Genomic DNA, 11,371 nt, shown 5'->3' with positions numbered 1-11,371 from the left:
TCCAAAGCTGGGAACTGATCCTGAAGGCAATGCAATGCCATTCAACCATTCAAAAAGGAGAAAAGGCAAGAAGAAAGAGACTACTCAGCCATTCTCTAATTGCCATGTGGAGTGCATTGTGACTGAGATTAAACACTATAAATGGCAGCTAGTGGTGTGGGTATGTGCTCTATATTAGCTTTCTGCATCTGGTTTCTTGGTTTTTCAAGCATCTTATCTTCTGTGCACTCTGTTTTCTCTGTACTTTGGTATATGCTTCCATACATGTTCTTTCATAATTCTTACTGCATTATCATAGAAACTACTTTAATCCAAGTGAGAATGTTTGTTTTTGATGGTTGTGTTGTGCTTCTTCATGTTGTTTCAGGCATATTTTGGGTTGGATTGTCTTTGTCATTGCCATTATATTCATAAATGTTCTTGAACATGTTCCAGGATTAATATCATTGAATCCTATTTTCCTCAGATTAGTCTGCCTCAATATTTTGTTGAAGTTTGAGAAGTCCAATTCACTTATATGATAGGTAACTCCAGGGTTTGGGTCATTCAATTCAAGATTTGTAGCCTGGGGAAGCCAACTGATTTGCTTCAATCATCATAATCAACCATCTGATTAATACATGGCTGATACAAACCTTCACAGTTAGCGTATTGGTTTGAAATTCTGATTAGTTTTTCGATAGACAGCCTAAAAACAGCTTCATTTTCCTTATTGTGCTTCTAAGAAAAGAAACAACTACTGCATACTCCTGACTAACCCTTGTTTATGAGACAAGGTGAGGTAAAAGAAACAAGACCCAGCAAGTAAAATTTTTGTATTTCTCTATGATAATGAGCTATAGTGAATCTTTGAAAGCATTTTGATACCAATAAGTAGTTTCTTGAATATGCCTTATTGAGCTGAAGTTTGGAACATGAAAACCAGATATTAGTTTATAAAATTGGTTTTTGTTGATGTATATCACATTGATTATTGAGTAGGTCCAATGTCAATGTGTTGGATCAACTATTAAGGATCTTAAGTGATATGATTCATTTGGAAACACTTTAAAATCCCGATTCTCTAACTCCTTGTGGCCCTTTCCAGAACAAAAAGTCAGTGATGGCAACTGTGACAGCTTCAAACTTCCTACCAAGAAGCTCAGATGGTAACTGTGGAGCAACTTGTAGGATAGAGAAGAAGGCGACATTGACAAAACTCAGGCCGAGGATTCAGATCTTAGCTCATAATGGGTTAAGGGCTTTGAACAGTGTAGATGAGCTGCATCAGAGGACCACAATAAAAGTCACAAGGAAAGGTAGCAGGAAAGGGTTCAAGAATGAGAATCCCAGGCCGTGGGGAGGCATTATTTGTGGATGTGGTATGAGCTTGATATATGTTGGAACAGAGGTAGGTCCATGGAGCAAAACTGGTGGACTTGGCGATGTTCTTGGAGGTCTGCCCCCAGCAATGTCAGTAAGTGAAGTTCCCTTCCTTCCTCTCCTTGCTTAACCCAGAAACCTAGTTGAACTTGAATCAACTAATCAGAGCCCAACTTACCATCTTAAGGCCAATGGACACCGTGTTATGACTGTTTCTCCACGTTTCGACCAGTACAAAGATGCATGGGATACAGGTGTCACAGTTCAGGTATATGATATAAATTTTGAGAAGAAATTTGTCCCTTTCCTTCCAGGCAGCAGCATTCCACCATCATTTTATCATTCTACGTATTTAAATTATTGGATACCCTCTGGTGTTTAGCTAAAGGTAGGGGATAGATTTGAAAAGGTTCGCTTCTTCCACTGCTACAAGAGAGGAGTTGATCGTGTATTTGTGGATCACCCCTGGTTTCTTGAGAAGGTTGGTTTTCTGCATGGACTACCATCCCTCTCTTGTCTTATGGACCATATTTTTTATGCTTGACAATAGACTACGATTGTAGATATGAGACAAACTCAAAAATGGCATAATCACTGAAATTTCAGGTATGGGGGAAAACTGGATCAAAACTCTATGGCCCTTTTGCTGGAGAGGATTTCCAGGATAACCAACTTCGATTTAGCTTATTATGCCAGGTAGTTGATCTCTGTCCTTCCAGTTGCATGAACAATTTTAATTTTGTGTAATGGAGACAACTGCATAGAACAGATGGGCGGACTTGGTACACCATTTACTAGTTAATTACTTGTTCTTCCTATGGCTTTCAGGCAGCTCTGGAAGCACCTAGGATTTTGAATCTTAAAAGCAGTAAATATTTCTCTGGACCATATGGTGGGAACCCTCTTGTGATTATTGAAACCAGATACTACTGCTAAAGAAATGATTCATGCTTGATACTTCAATCTTCCTGCATGCAGGTGAAGATGTTATTTTCATTGCTAATGATTGGCACACTGCCCCCCTAGCCTGCTACTTGAAGACCATGTACAGACTCAAAGGGAGATATGGAAATGCCAAGGTAAGGAGTCTCAGTCAGATGCCAAAGTAAATTTCAGTGTACAGAGCTCAGAGTTTTGCTCACTGCCATGCCAGGTTGTTTTCTGCATTCACAACATAGCCTACCAAGGCAGATTTGCCTTTGCAGACTTCTCGCTTCTCAATCTCCCAGATGAATTCAAAAGCTCTTTCGACTTCACAGATGGGTGAGTTTCAATGGGCTGAATATGAAGTATTTCTATGAAACTGGAATTTTTGTATGATCATTCCATTTCTGCAGGTATGAAAAACCTGTGAAGGGAAGGAAAATCAACTGGATGAAAGCAGGAATACTAGAAGCAGATAAGGTCTTAACTGTTAGCCCGTACTATGCCAAGGAGCTAGTTTCTGGTGTAGAAAAAGGAGTGGAATTGGATAACATCCTTCGCAGAACGGGCATCACAGGAATCATTAACGGCATGGATGTCCAGGAGTGGAACCCGTTAACTGACAAATATATATCTATCAAATATGATGCTTCAACAGTATGAATCATTAAGAAAATTACTCCTGCTTCCATAACCAGAACTTTCCGGCTTTGTTTGCTAATGGTTCTCAAAATTTGGTTTTATTAGGTGAAGGAGGCAAAGCTTCTTCTGAAGGAAGCCCTACAAGCAGAAGCTGGGTTGCCAGTGGATAGAACTATCCCTGTCATAGGCTTCATTGGTAGACTAGAAGAGCAAAAAGGCTCAGATATTCTAGTAGCTGCTATTCCACAATTCATCACAGCGAATGTTCAGATAATAGTCCTTGTAAGAACAGAATAGGGCATTGTAGTACCACTGACAAGGTTGCTTCTACTGATACCAATACACACACAGGTTTAAATTTTATCATAAGCTGCATTCTGCTTTATCCCAGGGGACTGGCAAAAAGCCAATGGAGAAGCAGCTTGAACAGTTGGAGAAGAAGTACCCTGACAATGCCCGAGGAGTGGCGAAATTCAATGTTCCCCTTGCCCACATGATAATAGCCGGTGCTGATTTCTTACTGGTTCCAAGTAGATTCGAGCCGTGTGGTCTCATTCAATTACATGCCATGAGATATGGAACTGTATGAGCCCCACCCACAAATTTCTCCTTTCATCTGCTACTTCAAAGCAGCTGCCTGACATGTTCTTGATGTAATTTTAACTCTTCTGCAGGTGCCCATTGTTGCCTCGACAGGTGGGCTGGTTGATACGGTCAAAGAAGGCTTTACGGGATTCCAGATGGGAAGTTTCAGCGTGGAAGTAAGTGATATGATCTCCTCCTAGTCCAGAAACCACACAGCTTTCTGCTGATTTTGGTGTGGATTGAGCTTGAAGTCTTAACCTTTGGTCTTTCAGTGTGACGCTGTGGATCCTGCAGATGTGACTGCAGTAGCAACCTCTGTCAAGAGGGCCCTTGCAACCTATGGTACCCCAGCTTTAACCGAAATGGTACAAAATTGCATGGCTCAAGATCTTTCCTGGAAGGTAAGCAAAAAAAGAAAACTCTGCTTAATGAAAAAAGATGCATGATCAAGCCATATGTCCCCGGAAATGAGTTTTCTTATGGCACAGGGACCTGCCAAGAAGTGGGAAGAGGTGCTGCTGAGCCTGGGGGTTCCTGGCAGCAAACCTGGAATTGATGGTGAAGAGATTGCTCCTCTTTCAAGGGAAAATGTTGCCACTCCCTGAGGGTCAAAATAATTTGCATCAACCTCAATTCATTCATTTGTCGTCCATCATCAGCATTCTTGGGAGGCTATTCAGGGTGGCTTTTACCAAGATCCTATAGAACCAACCCCGGCCAAACCGGGCCTTGTAGCTTGAGGAGCATTATACACAAGAAAATTATATATTTTGGAAGTGTATAAAAGTTTATCCTATGGGACTACAAGTCTTTCAGTTGGCCACAAATTCAAGCTCGTCTTGCTTTTGTCTTTTTCAGGAGACAACCCTAACTTCAATCCATAACTACACAGATGAAGCTAGATGAGAGGAAGGGCAATTCTTTCTGCGCATTTGTGTCATTAATCACTGTGGTGACATTGCCTTTGCAAAAGCTCCAAGGGATTAAAGAACAGGTGTCTTTCCATTTTCCATGCAACAATTATCTGGTGAAGAATAATAACCTATTTCCATTTCTCTGGCTAGAAATCCATTCCCCAGGCCGAGGGATTGAGCTATTGGACAGCCACCACTCAATCAAGAGTGATTGCTAACCTAACAAAGATGAAGACTATCACCCCAATTAAGCTACTGCAAAATTAAAAGTAGGCTTTGCAGACCCAGAATACCTTGCTAACATAACAAAGTTAAAGCTGAAGATTATTATCTTGCTTAAGCTACTGAAAAGATTTGACATAAAAAGCTTTGCATACCAAAGAATTCCTGCATGCAATTGCCTACTGATAAGAAAGGTGAACTTCTGAGGAATTAAAAACTGCAATAGGAGATGGAGAAAATGCCTTCATGAGAAATCAAACCTACAACCCAAAGAGAAAAAGGTGGGTTGCAGGCACATTCCTAGAGTCAAGACCATCATGGTCATATGCAACAGAAGGGATATTACTGGCTTCCAAGCATTCATCTCCAAACAAGAATAAACTAAGTTCACCATCCAAAACCTAAACCCACTTGGGATAGGGCTGTAGCTCTACTTTATCATCTTGTGCCCTATATTCTAAGAAATCCAAATCTTTAAAAGCCACATGCCAGTTTTAAAACAAGATATATGTAGGCATCACTAAACCAGTTACATTACAAAAAAAATGATACAGCAGAATCATAGGGAATAATCCTTAAACGGAGGAAAGATCAGGAAGCTGGTAAAAGTTAAACTTAAATTGCGATATCACATGGATAATTTTATCATAAAAATGTGGATCAAATCATAGAAGGTAAACCCAGCAACAATCTATTTGTTTACAATTCAAAATCATAAAGCATTTTGAAGCTGCACAAGGCCCTTCTCCATCTACTAACATCCAGACTTCTTTAATATAAAAGCAAAATCTATAAAACTAAACATATTAAGTAGACATCTGGTGATGTATGAGGCAAAATTGGCTTTAATTACTTATACCAGAAACAGTCAAAACACATAAAAAGTTGAAACAGCCAGACTTCTTGATACTTCCTCTCACAAGAGTAAATCTATTTCGAGCCTGCATAAAAACCCTAAAAGAAGATTTAACACAGGACTAAACTAGCGACAAACCAAATCAAAAGCTCCTAATCAAACAAGCTAAAGCCCATGTCATCATCACTCTCTTCCTTGGGTTCTTCCTGCATTAAGAAAATACATAAATCAATCAGAGAAATAAGAAACCAACCTAAAAACCAAAAAAGTCCAATGCCCTTCAAATTTCAAATAACAAAACCCAATGAATTACCTTCTTCTCCTCAACTGGAGGAGGAGCAGCAGCTCCACCACCACCACCAGCAGTAGGGGCAGCAACAGCCACAGCACCACCACCACCACCAGAGCCCACATTAGTTATGAGATCCTCAATACTTCTCTTCTCCACCAACTTTGCAAACAAGAGTGGCCAATAAGGTTCCACTGGAACATTAGCTGCTTTCACCAATGTCGAAATTTTCTCTGCCTGTTACCATCTGTTTAAGGGAAAACCCATCTTCCATATATCTGTGTGAATTTATAGTACATACACATGGGCACAAACTTCCATTTTCCATGTTCCAACCAAGAAGCATAGTTATATACATACTTTTACACACATACATATACATTCGTTTTACAGATATATGTACACATAAATACAGATTAATAGGTTGATAGTGTGATTCCAGGGTTTGAGAAAAGGATACAGTAATGGGAATGCCATCATCGTGGAGGGCAAGACATGCGTAAACGGCAGCAAGCTCTCCAACCGACATCGTTTTGGGCAAAATCTGATGAAGTTGTCAGGATTTATTAGGCTTCACATAGAAACACAAAAGAACAAATCCACATACTATTCTTAGAAGTTAGAAAGAAACGAAAATGCATTTTCCTAGCAACAACAACAGGCTCAAAAATTTGTTTTCTTTTCCTAGCAACCAAACAGAACATATACGTGGAAACTATTTTCTGAGGAAACAAACAGAGAAAATGAAAAACTAAAAAAAAATACACATTATAATAAAGAAGATGAAGTCACCTCTGAAGGAAGAGAGATCTGAAACTGGTCTGCTCCGCCGCTGCTGTGAAAATGTAGGGCTAGGGCTCCATTGGAAGGAGGAAGCGTTTTTAAAGGAGCAAGTTGATGGACCTTTTGGGCTCATTTCGAGGGGAAAGCAGCAGGGCCCACTTTACCCCAACAGGGACTGAGCCCATTTGAGGTAGCCGCCCGCAAGGTCCAGCCTTCTAAGAAAGGGAAGAAAAATGGAATCTGACGCAACGACGCCGTTTTGGGATTTGAATCCCTTCTTACAACTTCAAAAGCAAGATCAGAAGGGTTTTTGCCCTGTTGCTATTTGTCACAAAAAATCATATTTTCCAAATATATAGAATAAATACACTAGATATACCAATCAGCAAAGCTGTGAAGGTAGTTGAAAATTTGTGATATGGCAAAGTGACCTTTGTTAATTGTTAGGTCCTATTTGTTTTGTTTGTACATTTGTTCCATACTCGTGTTAATAACTAGGATTTGAAATTTAGTATTGTACTCATTTGGTAACTTAGCATTTTCCTGTATTTGCATTGAAGTAGAAAAGATACATTCAGATGTCTTCCAAAGTGACACGAGGGGTGAAAGTATCTACCTGCAGCTATGGCTCTTTGTGGCTCTTCCTTCCCTGCAGAGATTTGAATACTGCCATCACTTTCTCTGTTTGCCTAATACCTCATTCATGTTTCTTAGCTTCCTTCCTCTCACCTTCCCTATGAAACCCTTTGTTTCACCATTGCTTCCTTCCACTCCTTTTAAGTTCATCCTTTTCTTCTGTTGTTGTTAAGCAACTCTTGCAATGAAGTCGTTTATAGAAAGGTGCTCCAAACCTTCTCCCCCTAACCAATGTCGATTATCACATTCACCTTTTTATGTAGATACAACATTCTCGTTGTATCCCATTAGATTATAAGGTCACTCAGACGAATAGATACCCCTTAGGGGGCTAAAGTCTACACTAGGACTGAGAATAAACTCTAATACCAATTGTAGCGACTCGATTCTTCCCATATATATTATCCGTTGTAGACTAAATAGTTCTTCATGACTTTAAAACACAAGTCTGTGCATATATAACGTCTGGAACTTCTTCTTCTGACCAATGTGAGATATCACATTTGAGTCCATTTCCTAGGTTTCACTTTTGGTAGAAATGGATAGCATCAAGAACTCCATAGCTTCTCAAGTGTCTCAGAGCAAACACCAGCTTCAGTCATGTTGGAACAGACAGATGCTACCAATGAATCCCATACCGAAACTGCTGGCAGCTTTCCCTGGACAACCATCTCTTCTAGCCATATCACAGCATCATATTGCCTGCCCATCAAGCAAAGGCCCCTGATCAGTGTGTTGTAAGTCTCAACACCAGGCGAGGATGATCTAATTAACATCCTCTCCAAAATCCCACTTGCTTCAACAAATCTACCATCACAACACAGCCCATCTACCAAAATGCTGTAAGTCTCCTTGTCAGCAACACAACCTACCTGCCTAGCCATCTTCTCCAGATACCCAACTGCAAATGCTGATTTCCCTTCATGACACAGGCCTTTCAGCACAATATTATACAGTCTAACAGTTGGAACACAACTGTCCTCCACCATCTCTTCTTTAATTACCTTCACAGCTTCTTCAACTCCGCCACACCTACATAATGCTGCTATCTTCGCTTCATAAATCGAAAGGGAGGGCTTAAAGCCTCTATCACGCATTTCGTCGAGCACTTGATTGGCCTCGCCGATTTTACGTTCAGAGTAGAGGTCAATGGCCATGGCACTATAGCTAGCCATGCTGGGAACCCCACCTCTGATCAGTGCTTCATTGATTAAACCCTTGGTTCGTTCTATATCTTCACCATTACGGCAGTAGCTAAGATCGAGATGGCCACGACATCGCTTAGGAGCTTTGAGTCCCTTCTTCAATACCTTACCGAGAATTTCCAGAGCCTCTTCAACATGACCATTATCACATAAAGCATCTAAAAGGGTTCTGTAAACTGCAATATCCTCACCACCACCCTTCTGAGAGATCCTCCAGAACATTGAGTACAACAAATGGGTGGCCTCATTGAGCCTCCCATCTTCACACAAGCCTCTCATTAGAATTCGATAGCTTTCTTTATCTGGCGAACAACATTGATACCTCATCTCTTGGAAGACATGCAATGCGAGATCAGAACGATTAATTTGACAGAGAGCATCCATAAGCAAGTTCAAGGAACCAATGCGAGACTTCACTTCCCACCCACAAGAATGCTCTAGGAAAAGACGGCAAGCGGTTTCGAGCTTGGACTCTTTCACCAGAATTCGCAGAAGGGTGTTGAAAGATCCAGTCCAATTCACGCAATTGAACTGCGGAAGGGTTTTGAATAGAGACACAGCTTCGTCCACCATCCCAGCTCTTGCATATGTCTTCATCACACTCGAAAAGACTGAATCTTTGCACTCGCAGGAGTCCTGTTTCATCTGATCGATCACTTCCCTCATCTCAGCGATTCGACCTGAACTCCCGAGGACGTTGATCATGGTGGCATACACAGGCCCATTGTGACGGTAATTTGGGAATTTAGATTTGGCTTCGTTGAAGATTTTCAGAGCTGTTAGTGGGTTTTTCTGGGTCCGAATCATCTGAGAAAGCTGCGTGGGGATCAAAAATCTCGGCCATTTTACGCTCATGGTGCTATTACAGGCATTCAATTCGTTGTTAAAGTGCCAAATTTGTGTCAACGCCAAGGAAAATTTCAGCAAAACATTGCCGGAAGTTCGTTGTTTAAGTGATCGGAGGCCAGAGCATACATCAAAGAAACCACCTTTTTGTCCCTTTCCTATTCGAAGGCAAACCCTAGACCTCCTCTGAAACTCCTGTTAGCGATTCGATTTTTCGATGCTCTACGGCTCTACCTTGTCTTTGGGTGGAAGCTAAAACGACGTCATCCAGTTGGCGACACCGTTCGATTTTCTCCGTTTTCATGGTATATGCCTACCTATAAAACGACGCTGTTTTATGGTAAATCCCTCGTTATAAAATCAAACTAAAGAGTGGTATGAACTGCCTTTAGGTTGTGGCTAGTCTCAGGCCAACAGTCTGATCTAAAAACTGAAGCCTGTTTGTAAATGGTTTCCTAAGAGTTATAATAAAAAAAAAATGTTTTGAGAAGTATGAAAAATGGATCTAAAAATGTTTTTAATATTTTTAAATATATTTTTTAAATAATTTTTATATTTAATGTTTTATTTTTAATCATTCTACATTTTACACATTTGTATAATTATTTTTTAAAACAATGTTTTCTGAAAATATCTTATTATCTGTTTTTAAAATATAAAAAAAAAACAAAAAAATTGTTTTAATCACCCTTACCAAATAGATCCTTAATCATAAAACTAAAATATAAAGTAATATTTATGTAAAAGTTGTTATTGTTATTTATAAAACTCTACAAAAAATAATTAAAAATATCTTTAAAAGTTATTTTCTATCCAAAATTTGTAAATATATTTTTTAAATTAAAAAACTATTTTTTGTTATAAAAAGTAAAAAACTGATTTTAAAAATAATTTTCAAATAAGTCTCAAGATTTTGTTTTTTCAAAAATAAAAGACATGAAACACATTTGTATATATCAATTGCTTTCAAGATAATTTAATTATTTTTAGTTATTTTTATTTATATTTTAAAGAAAATTTTTAAAAATTAATTATATAAATATAAAGAATAACTTAAATAAAAAACGTTCCAAAAAAGACTAAATTAATTTTTTAATTATTTTCAAAAATAGAAAAATATATAGAAAACAATCTTTAAAAAAGAAAGCAAAAAAATAATATTTTGATAACATATTTTAATTATTTTTTAAGGGTGTTTTAAAAAATAATAGGATAAACAAAAAAAATTTATTGAAAATAAAATGTTATATGTAAAATTTACTTTTGAAAAATATTTAAAAACATAAAAGGTAAGTTGAAAACATCTTAACCTATCATTCTCCAATAAACAAAAATATTTTTTAAGTCGAGAATTGTTTTTAAAAATAATTTCAAAAAACATTCTCAAAAAAATTCTTCAAGCTCTCAACTCACATTGACTAAAACAAAGTCAACGATGTATGTGAAGTTGACAATTTGACAAGGACTTAACAGAAAACACTTCTTTGAAATTGAACATGGGTGCAATAGATGGTGGAGGAAGCAAACAACTGTCGCAGTTCAAACTCGTCCTTCCATTGAAGTTCAAGCTTTGATGATGCCATGTTGCCCAAAAGTTCAAACTTTAAACTACACTACCAGCTAACGCACAACTGCCCTAACTACTCTTAACATCTTCCTCCAAGATTTTTCTATTGACTTCCAAACTAAAATCCCTAATTTAAGTCTTTTAATATACTTTTAGATATGAAAATTAGTGTTTAAAGTCTCAATAAAAGTGTTTACTCTTAATCATGAACTTCGCACTCTCGAATCGGTTATTTGTAGTCCGATAAAAATTATTTAATTAAAAAATTTAAAAAATAATATAATTAGCCTAAATGTAAAATTTGGGTTACACCCCAATGATGGAATTGGCATATCACCAGATTCACCACAACCACATTGGAAAATCTTTGAATGGGTTGCTTCTGTTTCTCCAAATCTAGAGCATGATCCAATTTTTGTTGTGGGGTATCCAATATTGAAGGTGGAGGAGATGGTGGAGGTGGTGGGGGTGGTGGGGCTGTTCATTTGACTTATTGGCTCATTCCCTATCTAACCAGTAATCTCTCTCTCACTTCTTACC

At 38.3% G+C, this 11,371-nt stretch overlaps 3 protein-coding genes across 5 annotated transcripts; 1 reads left to right on the top strand and 2 right to left on the bottom strand.

The window, feature by feature from the left end:
- On the top strand, window positions 1-4,370 carry LOC117932107 (granule-bound starch synthase 1, chloroplastic/amyloplastic-like). Of its 3 annotated transcripts, none has more exons than XM_034853150.1 (14): window positions 1-160; window positions 1,088-1,456; window positions 1,550-1,630; window positions 1,745-1,843; window positions 1,969-2,058; window positions 2,191-2,254; window positions 2,341-2,441; window positions 2,516-2,625; window positions 2,700-2,943; window positions 3,034-3,210; window positions 3,320-3,511; window positions 3,603-3,689; window positions 3,786-3,914; window positions 4,002-4,370. In XM_034853150.1, the coding sequence occupies exons 1-14, from the start codon at window positions 35-37 to the stop codon at window positions 4,116-4,118; spliced, it is 1,986 nt and encodes a 661-aa protein (XP_034709041.1). In that variant the 5' UTR covers window positions 1-34; the 3' UTR covers window positions 4,119-4,370. The 3 variants fall into 3 exon arrangements, with proteins under 3 accessions (XP_034709041.1, XP_034709042.1, XP_034709043.1); XM_034853151.1 differs by lacking the exon at window positions 1-160 and adding an exon at window positions 179-248; XM_034853152.1 differs by lacking the exon at window positions 1-160 and adding an exon at window positions 273-524.
- A 1,022-nt stretch (window positions 4,371-5,392) lies between these two features.
- On the bottom strand, window positions 5,393-6,696 carry LOC117932110 (60S acidic ribosomal protein P1-like). The gene is made up of 4 exons (XM_034853154.1): window positions 6,587-6,696; window positions 6,255-6,338; window positions 5,819-6,031; window positions 5,393-5,711 (listed from the first exon to the last, which is right to left on the bottom strand). Exons 2-4 carry the CDS (start codon window positions 6,321-6,323, stop codon window positions 5,658-5,660), a joined length of 336 nt encoding a protein of 111 aa, XP_034709045.1. The 5' UTR covers window positions 6,324-6,338; window positions 6,587-6,696; the 3' UTR covers window positions 5,393-5,657.
- A 172-nt stretch (window positions 6,697-6,868) lies between these two features.
- Window positions 6,869-9,583, bottom strand: LOC117932109 (pentatricopeptide repeat-containing protein At1g05600). Its single transcript, XM_034853153.1, has one exon. It carries the CDS (start codon window positions 9,271-9,273, stop codon window positions 7,762-7,764), a length of 1,512 nt encoding a protein of 503 aa, XP_034709044.1. The 5' UTR covers window positions 9,274-9,583; the 3' UTR covers window positions 6,869-7,761.
- Window positions 9,584-11,371: the final 1,788 nt, after the last annotated feature.

This window comes from Vitis riparia, chromosome 15 (genome assembly GCF_004353265.1).
Source record: "Vitis riparia cultivar Riparia Gloire de Montpellier isolate 1030 chromosome 15, EGFV_Vit.rip_1.0, whole genome shotgun sequence".
Taxonomy (NCBI): Eukaryota; Viridiplantae; Streptophyta; class Magnoliopsida; order Vitales; family Vitaceae; genus Vitis; species Vitis riparia.
Note: the sequence above shows the minus strand (reverse complement) of the source record. Positions and strands in the feature narration are given on the sequence as shown.